The sequence below is a fragment of the Temnothorax nylanderi genome, unplaced genomic scaffold (assembly GCF_030848795.1).
Source record: "Temnothorax nylanderi isolate EJ_2023f unplaced genomic scaffold, tnyl_v1.0 TNYL_tig0044_pilon, whole genome shotgun sequence".
Lineage (NCBI taxonomy): Eukaryota > Metazoa > Arthropoda > Insecta > Hymenoptera > Formicidae > Temnothorax > Temnothorax nylanderi.
In genome coordinates this window covers 556703-576245 of record NW_027249106.1, presented here as the reverse complement: position 1 = coordinate 576245, position 19543 = coordinate 556703, and the positions used below count along the sequence as shown (strand labels likewise).

At 35.9% G+C, this 19543-nt stretch overlaps 3 protein-coding genes and 1 long non-coding RNA gene across 4 annotated transcripts; all 4 read right to left on the bottom strand.

The window, feature by feature from the left end:
• Nucleotides 1-1634: 1634 nt before the first annotated feature.
• On the bottom strand, nt 1635-8112 carry LOC139771830 (uncharacterized). Its single transcript, XM_071704917.1, has 2 exons — nt 8065-8112; nt 1635-8016 (listed from the first exon to the last, which is right to left on the bottom strand). The coding sequence occupies exons 1-2, from the start codon at nt 8110-8112 to the stop codon at nt 6583-6585; spliced, it is 1482 nt and encodes a 493-aa protein (XP_071561018.1). The 3' UTR covers nt 1635-6582.
• LOC139771781 (alpha/beta hydrolase domain-containing protein 17B) lies at nt 8012-12906 on the bottom strand. The gene is made up of 3 exons (XM_071704818.1): nt 11507-12906; nt 8477-8609; nt 8012-8244 (listed from the first exon to the last, which is right to left on the bottom strand). The coding sequence occupies exons 1-3, from the start codon at nt 12148-12150 to the stop codon at nt 8161-8163; spliced, it is 861 nt and encodes a 286-aa protein (XP_071560919.1). The 5' UTR covers nt 12151-12906; the 3' UTR covers nt 8012-8160.
• A 1612-nt stretch (nt 12907-14518) lies between these two features.
• LOC139771780 (sorting nexin-24) lies at nt 14519-16683 on the bottom strand. Its single transcript, XM_071704817.1, has 3 exons — nt 16291-16683; nt 15312-15502; nt 14519-15224 (listed from the first exon to the last, which is right to left on the bottom strand). Exons 1-3 carry the CDS (start codon nt 16441-16443, stop codon nt 15062-15064), a joined length of 507 nt encoding a protein of 168 aa, XP_071560918.1. The 5' UTR covers nt 16444-16683; the 3' UTR covers nt 14519-15061.
• A 644-nt stretch (nt 16684-17327) lies between these two features.
• On the bottom strand, nt 17328-19165 carry LOC139771734 (uncharacterized). Its single transcript, XR_011717973.1, has 3 exons — nt 19012-19165; nt 17821-18379; nt 17328-17546 (listed from the first exon to the last, which is right to left on the bottom strand). It is a non-coding gene; the product is annotated as an uncharacterized lncRNA (long non-coding RNA).
• Nucleotides 19166-19543: the final 378 nt, after the last annotated feature.

Genomic DNA, 19543 nt, shown 5'->3' with positions numbered 1-19543 from the left:
TTTTTTACATTATCCTTCGCACAATCTCCAACTTGCTTGCTTGCTCATCGTGCTACGATAAATCATAATTTTCCGCAATTATCAGGCTATTATACACATTGATTACAGGTTAATGGCTTAAGGGAAATCAATGAAATGCATAATCAAATGCTTGTGCCCAATTACCGATGGTATCCCAGGTAGCAAGACTCGTCATTTTGACGTCAATTGACGTCAAAAGTCTGTCATTTTGACGTCTTTTGACGTCATTTGACGTCAAAATGACGAGTGCTTGCTACCTGGGATATTTCGATTTATTACGAGAAAAATTATTCGTAATAAAGGAAATAACTATCGCGGCATAAGATTAAAGTTCGATATAGTCAATATATACAAAATATTCCAAATTATATGTAATATTTCATCTACGAATTCTTTGATTAATTTTAAGGCAATTTTTTCTTGCCGAAAATTTTATAAAAAAATATTATATTTATTATTTTTAAATTGTGAGGATCTTATTTTGAAAAGTTTACTTAAAATTGAAAAGTAAAACTTTGTTGCTCATTAACATTTCGGGAATGTGATTTATAAAGATCTATTCATTTCCAATCATTTATAACTCGTAAGTTATTGATGCCTTGACATTTTCATAAAAGAAAAATCAACTTGAAAACGTTTGAAGGGTCCATAGTCGAAAGGAAGTATAATTAATTTGAGACGCATACGATAACAAAAAAGCTGATCTCTTCCTTGAAGCGACTTAGTCTGTTCCTTGGAGGTACAGCGTGGCCATTCGAGCGCGAGCTGCCGTGTAACCTGTTTTCATTTTTATCGTCGGCATCAGGTTTCAGCGCAGGTGAGTCGCGGAGGTGCCGGTCGGAGTGGTGAACCAGCCTATATACATGTGGCACAACGTTTTCTTTTTCTTTTTCTTCTTCATCGCAGAAACGCATTGACCTTCGAGACAAAGTAGTGCACTGGCGACAATTCATAGACATAAGTTATATTTTCAAAAACGATAAGAAACATGCGTATTAACGATTGAAATCTGCAATAAAGTCTGATTTTAGTTTTCTCGTTATCTTTCATTTTTTTATCAGTCGAAGTTTATTTTTAAGCAATTTTTAATATTTTAGAAAAATATTTGTGGAAAACATTATGGAAACTATAAAATTATCCCTATTTTTCAGAAATATAGACTTGTGGAACAAGACTTTTCAGTTAAAAAATTGACTTTTTCTTAATAAAAGTCTCAATAAAAATCATCAATAGTGGCTTTTAATTTTTTGACGTTAAATATTTTTGTAATTGTTAAAAAAGGTTACAAATTCGTCCAAATACAGTCACCAACAGGCATTTAAAATTTAATAAGGAAAAGTATTGGTTTTTCAGCATTATTATTAATATTAATTACTAAGTCGATAAAATCGACTTCAAGTCCGTGCGATTGTAATAACTTTATCAATCATTTTTATATTTGATATAAAACATGTTTCTGATATATATGTCAGCGTATTTCATCTCCGAATATTGTTCTAAATTATTTCTCAACTATCATAATATATATACATATATTATGTATACACTTAATCCACAAAATTTCTACCGTGAACATCATCCCTTCCCTTAGTCGTGAAATAAAACACGTTGCATTGATAATATGTGCTTAAACATGTAATTTACATCATAATTATACATTGTGTTAACGTTTTCCACAGGATTAGTAAAGTACTGCGCGATGATAGTACGTCCAAGTGCGATGGAAGTATAAAATTCTAAAATGACCCTTTTTATTCGGGTATATGTATCTAGCGGTGTTTCTACGCTTTCTACGCGATCTTATACAAAGAAACAAATGTCATTATTTCCCTAATTATGTTCTTAAAGCTAAATAAACGACGATTCCGATATTTGTTTGAGGACAAGCTTTCCTTCTCTTTCTTCCGTTTCCTCTCAAACGTACGCGTTTACAGTAAAGTTCCTCGCATTCATCTATGTATAGCTTCTCTTCTCACAATGTCTCCCTCTTACTTTTACCTTCAACAATCACATCACAGCTATAATCTTCGCTATCAAAATGCGTTTTTTGCCCTTAAACGGATTCTCCCCTTTGTAAGTACATTAGACACGACCGAAGAGAACATCGAATACGCGTAATGTTATTTTTTTCTTATTACTTAGTTTACACGCTACTATGTACAGTTACGAATATCAACGCATCGTGAATCCGCGGTACTCGCTTCAAACGTCAAGTATCGAGAGTACCAGTTTCTTTCCGGACGACGCGATCGTCGCGATCATGAAAGACGATAGTACTGTTCAAAACCGGTCGATCACTTGCGAGCGCGTGAAGGAGAGGGACAGCGAAGAAACGCGAGCAAAAGTAAGAGAGAAAGGGAGAGAGAGAGAAAAAGAAGAGAGAGGGAGAGACATAGTTTACGCTAAAAATTAAGAGAAAAAAGTAGAAAAAGGAGAGAATTCAAGTATATCGAAATCGATGCGTACTGTACAAATCTCTCTGATAAACAACAACATAATTCGATCCTTATTGCGAGTTTTATCTCTTAGAGCCGGTTGTTCCAACCTATTGGTAAACTAACTAATAGTTAAATCATATGTCTATCTTTGTTTAATTGGAAGGAAAAACGAAGACATATATATGATTTAACTATTAGTTAGTTTGCCAACAGGTTGGAGCAACCGGCCCTTAACCTTTTAATCACTGAAATTGAGATCGCAAATAAAAACAGCGATCAAAATAGTGACAGTTATATAGAAATCGGTTGGGAGTAAAAGAAGTAAAAACTCATGCACAATGGTATTACGAGGTATGGAGTACATTTTGAATAATATAAATTGCGATGCGATAACAGGAACTAGGACACAAGACCGGCTCTAAGTTTTCTGCCGCTTCGAACAATTTTCTGCCATTTTTATCTGCTCCCATTTCCTCCATTCCTATTTTTCTTAATAATATTTTTGTAGATTTTTATCGATATCTATACATTGCACTAATGTCTGCGGATTTTGGTAAAGATGTACCAGAACACATAATCGAAATGCTGCATTGAAAGTTTGTCGCCCGACTATAAAATGTCCTGTAATCGGAAAAGAAGTGGACACCTCGTTATTTCTTATGAAATCTAGAGCAATGTTTTTAGCAAAAACGCTTCTTATTTCTACATTCGATATTTTCGGTAGCCAAATTTCAATTTAGTTTTCTTAAAGAAGATCTATTTTTCAAACTAAATAATGAAATAAATCAGACGATTACTTATTTTAATATTTTAATAATCTATTTTATACTCAACAACGTTACTTATTCTCATCGCTGCAATTTAATTCGTGAGGAGTCCGTAATGACACATAATTCGGAAACTATTAACGCTATAATATTTTCATCAAATAAAAAAATCGATATCTAAATTTCACAAGAAATATATATGCTCGTTTTTTACGTCTATTTTTTGAATTTAGAATACCGCAAGCGTATCTTACAGATACTTGCTTTACTCATTTCTACAGCCGGCCTTGTTAATATATATGTATATGTATATGTATGTATGTATACATATATATGTTCCGTGCAAAACGAAGGAGATTGGACAACACAAACAGAATGGTGGTTTTAAAGTAAGCATTGACTTATTGGCACCTCATTCAACATTATGTTATCACACATCAAATGTGATAATATAATTGTCAGTCACACAATGTTAAATAGATTTTTCATTTTAAATAAATTGAATTCAGAATTCGACATCTAACGCTAATTATGCGATATAATTATAAATACAATATTGTCGTGAAAACTGGAGACATTCAAGTAAGAATTTGATGAATACACTGCAACGAAGACAAGTGCGTGTAAAGTGTGATATTAACGCAATATTAATTTCTATTAATTTCAGAGAATGCTTTAAGACAAGTGATAATTATGAGATTTTACATGTACATGAGTAGGCTACTCAATATTGATAATAATCTGACAATAAATAGTGCCATTATTTTCGAGAAATACAGAGAGAAAGTATTAGTTTGTTAAACTTAAATAACCGAATCCGTAAACGTTACACGCATCTTAGAAGAATGTATAAAATATCCCACTTTTGGCGCATTATTTTTTAATTGATAGATTTTTTGCTAATTTAAAATCGATTTTTTCCTTCGTGAAAATGTTGAAATATTAAGCCGAATATTTCCGAATTATGAACGCTTACAGATCGATTTTATTTTAAATTCTCAACAAATACCAAGAGATTTCCAAGCATCCAATTAGATCTCTAAATATAAAAACATTAATATAATAATTTATTGTAATTAATAACAAAATATAAAAAATAAAGTCTTATGCTTAAAATGGCATGAATTGTAAAAGAAATATAAAATTATTCCTTCAAGGATTTTTCAACTCAACGAAATGTGTTTAATAAGTTGATATAGACCTATTATATAACAAAAGTGTAATAAAACTTGTGGTGTTTGCCAAAGATTAATAAAGATTTAATTTGAGCCTCACTTGCTAAAATTCTTAGTATCTTAGCAAATTAAATCTTAGTATCACAGTATATATGTTTCGCTCAACGTTATAATGTGTATTATTCGACATGGAAAATTCTTATTTCTTACCTATTGTAATACAGAATTCATTTCTTTTTATAGCGCTAAGATTCCTTCTTGTGTTTTTTCCAACTTCCCAAAGTTAAAAAGAACTCTAAACTCACCAAAGAAACTGTCTCTGAAATGTCTTTTGATAAATTTATAACGCCTAGTATTTATCATTTCATAAGTAATGAAATTACATGAATATTTGAAAAATTACTCCGCTAATCTAATCTATTCTTGCTTGAATGTCTTCATCACCAGATCTATTACGGATAGTTGAATCACCGTGTAGATTGAACGAAGCTTTTTTGTAAAAAAGGATGCCGTGCGAAGCGTAGCAAAATCTTGCTTTTACGTAACTAAGTTGCATTATTCTCTTCTCTTCTCTTCTTCGTACGTCTGTCGCGCATTTTGTTCTTTTTCCACTTATAACATTTCCAACAAGTTACGAGGACATTGTGGCACAAGTAGCCTGAACGGTAAAAACCGACTTACACTTACGATGTATCACTTCCTATCTTAGTAGGTAAAATCGATCATCTTAAAACTTTTTTCACTACGCGAACATTGGTTTCGCGATATCCGATAAACAATTTTGACAGGTAAAAAGTATCAACAATTTATAGAATGCCTTAAAAAGTAGCAAAATTGCTTTACGCAAAAGAGTGCATCTCGCGATTATCTATGCAATTGGCATTCCACGCAACCGTCTCATACTGTCGCATACATCGATAAAGAAAAAATCGTTTATTGTATTGTATTTACATTACCGAGATATAAAAATACTAACGAGAAACGTACCTATGTAGACGAGGTCCTTCACACGCATTATCTCACTTTCTTAGAAATTAATTAATTCATAGTCAAGTTTGGCAGTAATATTGTCCCTAGCTATTTGCATTCTTATTGTTGTTGACAAGATTTTTGTCCTATTATTTAGCTTCCGACAAAGACATTCTTGCGGGACGCACTGCGTGTTCATTAATTTATCTCACTTTGCTAATTCCAAACTATTCTGTGACCACCGCGTGCTGAAACTTTTATTAGCTTGGAAGATCTCCAATTCTCCTCTCACAGGTTTTCACCATAGATATAAGAACAAATGCCCTCATTATACTGTTACAACTATCATTTATCATTACTGACATCGGGAAAACCAATCACTCACAAAAACATGCAATTTGAAAAGATTCGCATTTTCTCGCTGAACCAGATCTGCCCGAAATAAAACTTGGAACTTTCGGGAAATATCCCCCCCCCCCTCCCGTGGATCTAATTCGGTCGTGGATAATATAAGAATGCGTGTGTGTGTGTATATATATTATACACACACCTACCTTACGAAAGCGTATATATTACGCTTTCCGCAAATAAAAGGCAAATAAAAGGTTCTTAAAAAAAAAATATATATATATATATGCCTTTTACAGCTAAAGAATTAAAACCTTTAGCTAAATAAAAAACTTAACAATACTAATTTTTTAATAAATTAAGACAATGCGGATATTCAGCGAGATATCTCTTCACTGCATGCTATCAATGCTCGTCGCACTTCCCGAGGCAAAGAAATGTTTCGACAACCACACGGGAATCATTGAATATCCTAACTTCAAGGAGGATAATAAAAATAATAATACTCGACACATTTGTCGCAACAACGTTCTGTAGCCTATTTTGCAAAAACAGCTTAATATCCACGCGTGTACGCAACACACGCGTGTGTTGAGTGTGTATATATGTAGAATAAGAATATTCAATATGCACAAGTATGCTCTCGCGTTTCTAGAAATATAATAAATTTTATAAATGTATGTCGTATTATATATTCGCCTCTGTGTACAGTTTCTCACTAGCACGATTACAGCCCGAAGGAGTTTACCGCGCATACGGAACTGCGTCATCGCTTTACGTAAAATACGTATATGTGTATATACGTATGGAAGAGAGAATGATGTAAAACACATGTTTGGCGTGTCGTCGAGAGTCCACGTTTCATTAACACTTCGTCTCTAAAGTCGCTCTTCTGACTTTGTCAGAGCATTCGGCGTCCAATTTTTCCTTGACTTCTGAATAACTACTACCCGAGCCTTCGGCCGACGATGTATGCGATGTATGCGGCCCGACTTCTTCCAGGGATAATATCTCTGTACCGGTAGGCGAGTAGCTCACGGTAGTCGCTTCACTTGTTGGCGACGTTACGCAGCTGTCACCTACACTCCTACTACGCAGAGTATACCGGGTCTTTTGGAACTGTTGTATGTTCAGAGATAAACTGGCCTGTATCGACGTTTTTTCCGAATGCTTCGAAGGGTTGTTCTCGGTTTGTACATCGACGTGAGATGGACTCCTCGAGCGTGGAACGTGAAGCGGACTCTCAGGATCTGCCGCTCGATCAGACGACAAAATTTTTGAGCTTGCGGCTAATCTGCTTGCGCAAGGAGAATACTTTGGCAAATTTATCGCGATTTTGTCCGCGCCCACTGACAGAGACGATCGGCCGAATTTTTTCAATGGACTACAAGCAGGTTTTTTCTTTTTCAATTGCTTTGCGTCATTGTAGGAATCAAAGCTCTCGATAGAATCATTCTTCTCTTGTTCCTTGCACTTGTCGAGATTTCTCTTCGTTTTAGTACACGTGCAATTCCAAGGAAACTTCTTTGTGATTTCTGTAGTCTTTGCGTGGGTTGCATCGGGCTTTTTAAGCTTTGTAATATTATCGACAATTGAGATTTTATTGTAATAACGTTGCCTGCTGTCTTTATTAGTGTTAATCGAGTCCAACGCCGATTCTATGCAATTATACTTAAATCGAGATCCAGGAGACTTTTTCTCTGTAGGCTGAGTAAGAGTACCTCTACAATCAGTAATATCCTTTTTAACATCATCGGAAACATTGGAAAATGATGCGACTGATTTCTCTCCAATCGCGCATTGTCGACAATCCTCCACAAGTATATCAATCAAAGTCGTGTGAGTTCTTTGGCTATCTGTCTTTTTCTGATTTTGTCCAAATGAATTCTTTAAGCTTCTGTGAACAATATTTTTTTGACTGTGAGCAAAAGGGTTTTTCAAATTTTTTGGTAAATAAGTATGTTTCTTGGCGATCTTTCCAGTATGATTCAATTGAAAGTTGTGACAATCGGTCACTTTTTCGGTGGCGGCGATTTTATTCTGGCCTTTGTCCTTTGTGCACGTAGAAGAATCTTTTTTAGAGTTCTTATTCTCCGATCTCACATTGGATTTTTTCGAATTACCTTCGGCATTTGGATACTCGTCTTTGGAACGCGTTTTCTTGAATGACTCTGAATAATATGTTTCCTGATTTACAGTCGGCTGCTGCTCGCAAAAGAAGAATACATCATCTACGGAGGCAAAAGATGATTCTTCGTCACAGGGAAGGACAGGTGTCTTCTCCCCTGTGGGAGGCGACTGCTAGACAAGCTTCTCCGTTGGAGAACTTGTCGAAATGGAACTGACGGTATTAGAGTTGTTGGAAACGGTACGTCCTTGGCTGTTTGCATGCATATGGCCCCCTCCCTGTCCTCCCTGACTCTGGGAGAGGCTGAGTCGCCGTCAGTTTATCAATTCCACGCTTACAAATTGTTTCAGTCGTTCGAGGTATTGATTGTATAACTCTACATCATTGTGCCCGGCACCCTGAAAAAAATACCCAATATTAATATCATCACATTTTTAACGGAACATATATTCAATATTTTATCAATCAAAGAGTGCTTATGTTTGTATTTAAATATTTTCATATGTAGTAGTCTTTATTTTAGCATATAAAAAGTATAGACAAATCGCATAACAATGTAACAAGTAAAAAAAGCAAAAGAAAATATTAAACACTTTTAATAATATAATATGTTATCAATTATTTCAATACCTCAACCCATAGTGGTTCCACTGCTCGTGGACATCTTTCGTAAATCGCCAGACCATGGCTAAAATTTATAACTTCGTCTTCGGTGCCATGAATAACCAGAACAGGAGATGTTACTTTCGGCACTTTATCTATGCTGCAAAGAAAAAATAACGTTTAAATATTGTTTAAATATCGTTATACAATATAATTTTTATGTTAAACAGTTTCATCTCTTTTTTTCTAGTTAATGTCAAACAGATTTTACATTTTTGAAATTTTATTTGCAGGCATATCAAAATTATTTTAGATAAAAAGTTAAAATTTGCGCCGAATATGTTAGCTTCTGAATACAGAATTTGTTCTAAAGATAAATCATATCTAACTTAACAAGATTGTCATTAATTGTATATAAGTTGCAAGTATATTTTTATATAGAATATGCCTATATAATTACATAAATCAATATACGTTGAGAAACGAAAAATATTACGAAAGACATTAGCTTGAAATATAATTAAAAATCCGATTTTGAATGAAATCTTTTTATTCAGAATTATATTTCTTGACAAATTTTAATCTTGTATCCTTTTGTTTAAAAACATACTTATAGGGTAAAATAAAGCATGCGAGAAAACAAGAAAAATACAAGACAAAAGTTTCATTTGAGAAAGTTATTTATGGTATTGTCATAACATAAATTTAACAAATACTTTACTTCCAATTTTTCCCCGCAAAATCTATAAAAAATTGAAAAAAAAAACAGTTTATCTATAACTCTCTTTCGCAGATCAAAAGATTTCAGTAGTGCAATAATTTTAAACAAAAGTGAGAATGCGTTAAAAACAGACTCACGTAAACATGCTTGCTGGCTGCGGACATTTGTTAATAGTGATAATGTGGAACATGTGAATAGCTTGCTGTGGGATAATTACGTATTACGGTTCGTAAAAATTTTATGAGTTAGTGTTGAAAATATCAAAGTCATGATTAGTGAAGAATTAAAATAAGTGAACTAAAGTGAGTGTACTCGTAGGATATCACAAACTTTGACAGATGAAAACAGGACTTTACAAGCGATGTACAAATAACTATGCAACTTTCGACCCACCGAAAAAAGGAAGACCTGTTTTTAGAATCTGATAAGATTACAAATAAAACTTTAATTCATTGTTTTGTTCAACAGTCATCGAAAAAGTGGCATCAATGTGCAAAATTGGATACACTTGCAACCCAAAATCATCTTTGAAGAAAATATAAGACTTAAATTTAAAAAAATACCTGCAATTTCAAGGTAAATGTATAGAATAATAATGTTATTTAAAATAAAGTATTTTGGTGTTATTTAAATTAAAGTATATCACAAAAAAAATAATCCAATTAATGTTTAAACCCACCTAGTATTTTAAATTTCATATATTATTGTCAATAATTCTTATAAAACCTATAAAAAGTTTATGATTCTCTCTCTCTCTCTCTCTCTCTCTCTCTCTCTCTCTCTCTCTCTCTCTCTCTCTCTCTCTCTCTCTCTCTCTCTCTCTCTCTCTCGTTATATTTATTGCTTTAACATCTATGTTTAAATTAATCAAATTAGATTTGTTATTTTTCCATCTTACACAAATATATAATAAGTTAATTTTGACAAAATTAGAAACAGTGAGTTATAGAGCTATTAATGATACGTAAAGTTATATTGATAATCATATTTTCGTTTTTATGTAAAAAACATAAATAATATATGAAGTGCCTCGTAAAGACCATATATAAAGCTTAAGGGCAGATTCCTGAAATTATTGAAACAAATTTTGAAACGAAAATCCTATATAGTATCAAAATATCAAGACTCTAATTAACATATTGATATAGATATTGTAAAATCTGTACAAAGATGATCAGAGAGACGCATTATGACACAAAGCGTGCAACACGTAGGTTTCATAAGTACACATCCACGTGACACAAATATACATTTATTCAACCGCACACTTGTGTAGCTTCTCGCCAAGATATTAACGATTTTACTTCGTAAGTTATTTTCCATTCCATTCAGCATTTGAATGGAAAATATGTTCTCGAGAGTTACTAAATCTATTGACTCTATTGAAGAATGTTGTAAAAAAATAAAGTCTGCTACTTGATCAATAGTTTCCATAAATTTATTTCAATTAGTTAATTAGTTATGCAAAAAAAAATAAAGATTTCGTTTATTCTTTTCAGAAACACACACTATTCTTTCTTGTCATCTTCTTCTTCTGTATTAAATCTTAAACCACTGACACGTATTTCTACAATATTAGTAGTCATAACATGATTGTTTATAAGAAGTGTTTAATTGTACATTGTAAATTACATACTTAAACAAAAGTTTTAAAGACAATTTTTCTTTTCCAATTAATTTATTTCATACATAAAGGTATCACAATAGAACCATTGAAAACTAAAGATTTTACGAAATATATTTCGTGTTTTATGTTAAAGTATGTTAGATCTCAAAGTATAAAATATCTTGTAAACCATCTAATTTCTATCTCAAAACAGAATATAGTAAAAAACAAAATTTTGTATTAAACTATTAGTAATCAATATAATGTGACTTTCTGATTATATCAGTTCTATGGCGCTATTTTCTTAAGTTATTCTTTTATACTTGTCAAATGTTATAACCTTTAGGTTACAATATGGAAACTCATTTCTAGACGTTTTGTGTCTTCAGAAAAAAATAGACATTATTATATATTACATTTATTTTTACTATCACAAACATTTTTTAAAAATGTTTTGATAGTATAAATAATAGTATAAATTTCCGAAAAATAATTTGAATCAAAATGTATTGATATCACGTGCATGGCCGTACGTATATTTGAGGGAGAGAGAGAGAGAGAGAGAGAGAGAGGGGGGGAGGGAGAGAGAGAGACTTGGACGATAGTCATGCGCACGAATCCCTCTCCCATCTCGCCCGATAAAACACCTCGCGACAGCGCGACTTGAACTTCCAGTCCATATCGCGTATGGTCAAAAAATTATTTAACAGAGGATGATTTGTTTGCTCACCTGGTGAAAGCATCAAAGAACCAAGTTCTTTTGGTTTTCGGGAAAGCAACCCGCATCCCGGACATGAGCGGTGAATGCAGAACCACCGCGCCGACCTCGTATCTTGCAGCGAGATCGACTGTGGGCACAGTGCCGATGCTCTGGCCGTAGAGTATTATGTTCTCCGGACTGATGCCGTAACGTGTACGCAGCGCGTGCCACGCGGCGTCGATATCCGCGTAGAGGTTCTTCTCGGACGGCTTGCCGCCCGACACCCCGTAACCCGAGTAATCGTAGCTGAATATATTGCAGTTTATGCGCGAGCCCAGCCCGAGGTAGAAACTCGACATCTGGCCGAGATCGACGGCATTGCCATGGGAAAAGAGAATGGTAAAACGCGCGGTCGCCGAGCAACGTACAAATAGGCATGCTATGCGGTTGCCGCGCGACGTTCTCGTATAGAAGCCTTCCACCGACTCCTTCTCGCGCTCGGTATACTGCCACTCGGCGCGCTCCGACAGAGAAATGGAGTACTTGGAGCCCTCGTCCTCGACAAACGTGTACGTGGGTTCGGGCGGCAGGAAGGCTAATTTGTCTGCGATTCTGGACGGGCAGGGCGGACAACAGAACAGGCAACACAGTTCACTCAGACTTAACCCGTTCATCGTGTAGCACCGAACACGGCCTCGCGGCCCTCGCGCACCGGCCACCGAGGACACCGAGGACACGCACAAAACACCGTCTCTATTATCACGACTCCCTCTCGTGAAGCTTCGGCATTGAGCTGTCCGGACTCCGGAGCAATCGGATCCTACCAGATCCTACTGGGCTGAATCAAATGGAGTCGGCAGATGCCCCGAGACCCGAGACTCCGAGACACTCGTATCGCGAGATGGACACCGCGATTTTTCACCACCCTAATGAATCACCCGCGTTGTCATTTGTTATCGGTTTCCTACGAGAATCGTTCAGACAATGATTCAGCCATGACGGCTCGTGAAACTGACGATTTCTCTCCCACCTTTCCTCGTTCTTTCTTTCTCCTTTTCTTTTTCGTCAACACCGTGTCCCCACTCACTCTGTCACTCTGTCACTCTGGCGTTACGTACTTTCATTGTGCAAGGTGAGACAAAGCGCGAGACAGAGACGGAACTGACGGAAGTTACAATCCGCTTTGCTGGCCGCGTCACATTCTCGCTCGGCACTCGGCAGCTCGGTTGAGCTCGGTACTCGGTCTCGGTAGTCTCGGTACCACCGAAGCTTCACCGATGGTTGTCGGAATTGGATGTTAGACGATGAGAGTCGATCAACTCCGATCAACTCCGATCAACTCCGATCAGCCCCAATATGCCCCTTCAATTTTTTTTAGTCACGTTTGCATTGAACTGCACGATACGGAGGATTCGCCCTGAGTTGTCGATATATATATGTAATTGAGAACAAGAATGCTGTTTTATTCTAGTACGAGGTTGAACTGCACTTGCACCGAGCTATTCCCTCTTCTCTAGTGAATAGTGATCGACCGATTGACCAATCACTGGAGGAGAAGGCATATAGCGGAGCTTCATTTCTCCTAAAAAGAAAAGGCTTGGCGCAAGTGCAGTTCTAGTTCCTACACTTGAACAGAACAACATTTCTATTTCCATTGTATGCAATATTTAAATATTCTGTTTTTATTGCCAATATTAGTTAATTGTGCCACAATTGTTTCAAAATTGATACATTATTGCCAGTATAATTTAACATTGTATATCAGAATCATAGATTTCTATACTAGACTGCTCAATCTGCACCATTTTTGATACCACGAATAGAGGATGCCATATTGCTTATAAGCATAGCATATAAGACCGCTGGACCAATGAGCATCTTATGTAAATCAATATGGCGACTTTATGCTAGATGCTCATTGGTTTAGCGGTCTTATGCTATGCATATGCAGCCTATGCAATTTTGTGTGCGAGGCCCTTTAAGCGGGAAGCACACACTTCTGCATAACGCATAATGCGTAAGCATAAGAAAATTGATTGGTCCATACACATGTGCATAAGGAAATAGACCAATCAGTTTTCTTATGCTTACGTATTATGCGTTATGCAAATTCTGTGTTCCCCGCTTTATGTAAATTAATATGGCAACTTTATGCTGGATGCTCATTGGTTTAGCGATCTTATGCTACGCTTATGCTAAGCTATGCATTTTGTGTGCGATGGCCTTTAAGGTCTATCCAGACAAACTTGCATAGGTGCATAACCATATGCATAAAGAAACGGATTGGTCTATTTCCTTATGCACATGCATATGGACCAATCAATTCTCTTATGCTTATGTTTATGCGCTATGCAAGTTTGTCTGGATTGACCTTTAGTATATAGAAGTCTGTGTGACCAGGGCTGCGTTCGGAAACGTCATCCGGGTACACACGGGTATACTCCCTTCTCCTTCTAACTCGCTGAGATAGAAAAAGAAGGGAGTATACTCGTGTGCACTCGGGTGACGTTTCCGAACGCAGCCCAGAACAAGTATTTCAATACTGCCAATATGAGACTATGTACGACACCGAACTGTAGAAACTAAAATAACTGGAAGGAGCGCACTAGCGGATCACTGGTTAGCCAAGAGAATAGACTTTTAGGTGATATTGTACGTATTCACAATCTATTGTTCAGTACAATCTTATTCAAAAATTTTTTAGATTTGTTTATTTGGATTGGATAAGTACGCAGAGCATAATTAATCCTACATTACTCACGTGCATAATTAACCCTACGTTACTCACGTGAGGCGTTAAATACACACCTGAGCCTTAGAAATATTTATCAATTGAATGCTGCGCAAATTGTTTCATAATTATAAAAAGGAACTTTTGCGCTTATTTTTATCTAGAAGATATATAGAATATTATCAACTTTTATTTAATTATAAATCATCAAAGAGAACAATAAAAATTAATTGAGATATAATTTTGGGGTGTATTTTACGCTCCATTATGCAAGTAATTACGATAAAAAGAAACACGTGAGTAATACAGGGTTAATAATTTAGTATCATTTAATTTTATTTCCTTTATGACATTTCAAATACATAATGTTACACATTTGTCATATCAGAAGATACAGTCGAAAGATACAATTTTTTTAAAAGATCAATACTAATTAAACCTGTAAACATAATTAGACTTTTAGCATGTATCTACAAACAAATTTTACATACAATTTTATCATTTACGTTTTAAATGTTGATGAGCTGCATAAACTTTTTGCATTGACATTTCTTTTTGCTTGCTTATTTGTCAGATATATGATGCTTTAAGTTTTAAATAACGTGCTAAAAATTTTGTATAAATGAGATTCTGTCTATGAGATTGTATAAAATAAGAACATTAAATTTGTCATTCTTTTCATTTTGATATATTATTCACAAAAAATAAGTGTTATTTTTAGAAATTTTCTTATTTGTATATTGTTATCACTAGTCTTTTATCCATTTAGATGGATTTCTCTATACTTATCTACTAACCTATCAAAAATGCATCTTATATTTATTGTTTTAACGTTGCAAATCACTCGTATAATATCAAGATTTATATATACCTAATAACACACCATTAGTTACAACATCTGAAAGACTGTTAGTTGAGTCAGCTGGGACATATGGATCACAATGAAAGGTCAAGACTGGATGATGCCCCAAAGTATTTGGATGATTATGCGTTGAACTATCTGCTGCTTTACGTATTCTTGAAAAATTAAAAATAACAAAATTAATTGCTATTATTTACTATGCTAGAATGTATCTTTCTTCTAAGTTAAATTTGGACAAATACCTTCGATGGAACGCAGCTTCTTGGCTTTCTATGCCCAGAAAATTGAGAACTTGCTGTTTTGTTGCTAATAGACTTAACATTTTTTGTATATACAATTCCAAAGCAGCTCGTCGTTGTTCCAATACTTTTGGTTGCGAGTTTCTTACTCTTTTTGGTGGAAACGGTGCAATATCCGAATTATCCTTCTTCAACTGGAAAAGAATAAAAAAGGAATACAATTTTCTTGTATAATATACCAATATTCAATAAATACAAGATATTTCAAAAGCGCAACTTATAATAAAAATATCCTAAAAAAAGAAAAGTCTATCAATGTCGATTTGTAACAAGAGTAATGATTACAATGTTATGTCATAACTAGTTCATATCTGTAACATAGTAAGCAAAATATTAGCAGCATATGCTAGTAATTTATTTAATAGATTTGAACAGAAAATTATGACATTAACATTAAGTTCGTGTTCTACCAGCAGAGCTTACGGACATAAGCGGACGGCAGATTTCCAGCAGAAATTAAGCAGAATTTGTTATTTCGTAACCATTTAAATGGAATACGTCACTTAAATAACTGCAAGATGGCACATTCTGCTCAATTTTCGCAGTCACCAGTCATATTAGTGGATCTACCACTATATCTGTTGTATTTCTGCTGGTATTCTGCTGAAAAAATTTATCGCAACATTTTGCAAACTCTTTTTGACAGACTTGACTATCTAGGATAAAATCAACTGTACGTTAAAAACTCTTATGGAAGCCACAAGTTTATGACTTTTCAAGAAAATTATGCTTTATTGCCAATAAAACTTATTACTTTATTGCCAATAAACATATAATATTTTATTTATACTTATCTTCCAAGACATTGTTCCATAGTGATTTGTTTAAAAAAGTTATTTGTCTTTATTGTACAATTGATCACACACGAGTATTTTTTTATTATATCACACAATTATCAATAATTAACATTTCCGTAACGTACCTTACGATGTAATGCACTAAATTCGCTGTATCTTCTCTCGATGAAATATCGAGTGCCAGTCTTTGACTCCAAAATCTCGATACAGTAAACATAATAGGGCTTGCCATGTGACACATCAGCTAAACGATAACCACTAATGAAAGCTTCGTACATTGCATCGCTAACAATTTCTAGAAATAATACTTGATATAAAATGCTCGTATAAAATACGATGTAAAACAGCAGGGTCTGGAGGTTAGGAGACTTAGGAGTAACTGTAACTCCGAACTGATGCTGGAGATCTCACGTAGGGAAAGCCGGAGTACCTGCTCCGAATGCAAGGCTACCAACTTTGAAAAAGAAAAAATTTTCACTTTTTATATGTCACGTCTATAGACACCAATAAATGCCAGTGTATTATTCCCGCGATACAATAATGTAATTAGCGGTGCTTGCCTTTTAGCATAACTTTGTACGTTCAACTATCATTCCTTATATATAAGTAATGTTAAGTCACACTTAAAAAAATTGTTTTATTACATCGTTGTTATTATTATGCAAACAGACGGTTGCTTGCTATCGCAGTCAATCACGTGATGACTGCGATCTAAATTCAGATATGTCGTCCGGTGTAATAATCCAATTGCTTGTTTATGCTTGCTCACGGTAGAAATTTGAAGGAATTTGCTGTCTGTACCACTCTGTGAGCCTCTACAGCAGTCCTCTTTTCTTTGAAAATGTTTTATTTATTGCTTCTTCATTATTTATCATTTATTACTTAAATTATCATCATTTTTGCGATAGAATGTATTGTTTTGTACATAATTGTTAACCTTATTATTGCATTTTTATACAAATAAATTTAAATTTCTTAAAATTATAAGTATATACATTAATTTTTTCATCACGGCCCCTTCTCCCATCCCTACCTATCCGTATCCCTGCCTACCCGTATGCGTACTTATTGTTTTCCTATAATTTTTATATTAATTAAGTTTCCTTCTTAAAATTATAATATTAACTAAGTTTCCTCCTATTGTTAAAAATCACACCCTCCCTATATTCCTACCTACTGATTTTTATCTAAACTTTTATCCGTATTCTTACCTACCCGTGTCTTTATCTAGTATACCTATAACTAGCGATTAGCCGAAATTAGAAAACCGTGCGCGAATTTTTGTTTTAAATCGTGCCGTTACCTCAATAAAAATGTGAATTTACTCACCGACCCCGACGCGCAACAGCGGAGTTGTATCTGCCACGTAGCTACATTGATTCTGTAACATACAAATATAAAATTCATATTAAAACAGTGTTCAAGAAGACCAATGTTTCAAAACATTATTTTTACGCGCTATTGATTTATTTATTCATCAGTCAACTAGATACTTATTTAAATAATTATATAAAAAAGAAGACAAACTTTTTATACAATTTTAAATTACTTCTTTTTTTCTAATTATTATTTCTAAATCATGGTTATAAATTAAACGACTCAAAATTAAATAAGAAAAAAGATTACTTTTAAACAAAATAAAAAATAATAATTACCGCTATGTTGTTCCGCTGGCGCCCGATGCCTCTCCTCTAGGCCTCCCCCTCGTCCTCTCGGGTTATTGTCAGGTTGAATTCCCTCGATGCGACGATGCGACCTTCTTCCGCATTATTATATACTTTCCGCACTTTATACGACACTCCCGACGTTAACTGTTCGCGAGACTCTATACCGTATTTCAAATGAACGATCAATTGAGATCAAACGAATCGTGCGAAAGTACGCGATGCGATCCAAGTTCGGCACTCCCGTCGCGTATTACTTCGATTCTTACGAGCGAATAGATGACACGTGAAATACATACCCGCTTCAACAAATATACATCGCTTTGATACCCGCGCGAACTCAACGAGTTCGAGTTAATTGCGCGAGAGGCAACTGATTTACTGATGTGCGTATACGGTTCTGCGCTGCCTGCTGGCACGGCGCGGGCGCGGGCGCGGCGCGACGTGACGCGGCGACTTAATTGTTCTCGCACGGTGATTTCGCATAAATAAGGGGCACCGAGTACAAAAAAACAACACCGAGGCCGCGTGCCACTCCCGATATCATTTCCTGAAACATATTTTAACACTTTCTAAATACAGATTCTTCCAAAATTTGAAAGAGTCGCGATATCGATTGTCCCGATTCGTTCCGTGTTCACCGCTACGCGACGCGACGCAACGTTACGATAATGGCGGCGAAATCTTCGAAGATGTCGGCAATTTGGCGCGATACTACGCGATACTACGCGAGTCAAGTAGACGGCTAGTAAAGACTGCACGTATTTGATTAATTAAAGATACACGATTGAAATTGAACAGGTATCCGACGCACAGTACGGTATCGAGTATCGAGTATCGAGCACGTAAATCAATACTGCGAGCCGTTAATTTACGCGACGCAAAGTATAGATATCGAAATTAGAAGTATTCACGAACGGGCCATGTATCACGGCGCGGGCGTTCCGTTACTTGAATCACTCGATACGACAATATCACTCGGCCCTCTTTTTCCCTTCGGAGAGAATCGGAGATAAATCGTACGACGTACGCGACAATTCCGGCACAGCGTTCAAAGCGCGACACGAGACAGATGAATGCTACATTGCTACGATCTACGATTCGAGTCCATACATATGGCGCGGGCGGGACAAGCGATTATCGTCAGCAAATATCACAACGGAACTACTCGGAATTACTCACAATTGCCGTACCTTCGTCTCGATGTCTCCGCTCCGCCGACTCCGCCTCGGGCGAGGAAATCGCACGACAGTCGACACATCCAGACCGACGTTCACACTTAATATATTCGCGGCTCGCGGCGGATTATCGAGTGCGTACTGTGCGACGCGACGTGCGTAGCCCGCGTCGCAACGCCCGCGACGGAACGAGAAGCAGGAGTGCCAATCGTAGGTCGTAGGAAGGAGCGCGTTCCGAAACGCACGGCGCACGGCCACCAACGACGAAATCGCGAAGCACGAACACTTGACGCTTGTGCGAAATTCATCGAGAGAATGACTGATTGTAAGTAACTTTCGCAAGTACGTAACGATACTCCGAGCGTTGACGAAAACAAGTGGCAAGGCCGCGGGCCGACTTTGAACGTATGTACGTGTTGTTTTTAAGTTCACGGATTTATTCAACGGTCGCGCCTGGTATGCTGACTATACGGCGCACCGCCGGCCGTCGGCGCCGCGGCCGCTCGGAGCGGTCGAACGTGATTGGTCGGATTCGG

Coding starts and splice junctions, on each gene's coding strand:
- LOC139771830 (XM_071704917.1), bottom strand. CDS start 8,112: ATGCATGCAAACAGCCAAGGACGTACCGTTTCCAACAACTCTAATACC. Junction 8,017..8,064: donor TTTCCAACAACTCTAATACC/GTCAGTTCCATT, acceptor CTTGTCTAGCAG/TCGCCTCCCACAGGGGAGAA.
- LOC139771781 (XM_071704818.1), bottom strand. CDS start 12,150: ATGAACGGGTTAAGTCTGAGTGAACTGTGTTGCCTGTTCTGTTGTCCG. Junction 8,610..11,506: donor TTCTTTGATGCTTTCACCAG/GTGAGCAAACAA, acceptor TTTTCTTTGCAG/CATAGATAAAGTGCCGAAAG. Junction 8,245..8,476: donor TGGAACCACTATGGGTTGAG/GTATTGAAATAA, acceptor TATTTTTTTCAG/GGTGCCGGGCACAATGATGT.
- LOC139771780 (XM_071704817.1), bottom strand. CDS start 16,443: ATGTACGAAGCTTTCATTAGTGGTTATCGTTTAGCTGATGTGTCACAT. Junction 15,503..16,290: donor TTAGTGCATTACATCGTAAG/GTACGTTACGGA, acceptor ATTCTTTTCCAG/TTGAAGAAGGATAATTCGGA. Junction 15,225..15,311: donor GAAGCTGCGTTCCATCGAAG/GTATTTGTCCAA, acceptor TAATTTTTCAAG/AATACGTAAAGCAGCAGATA.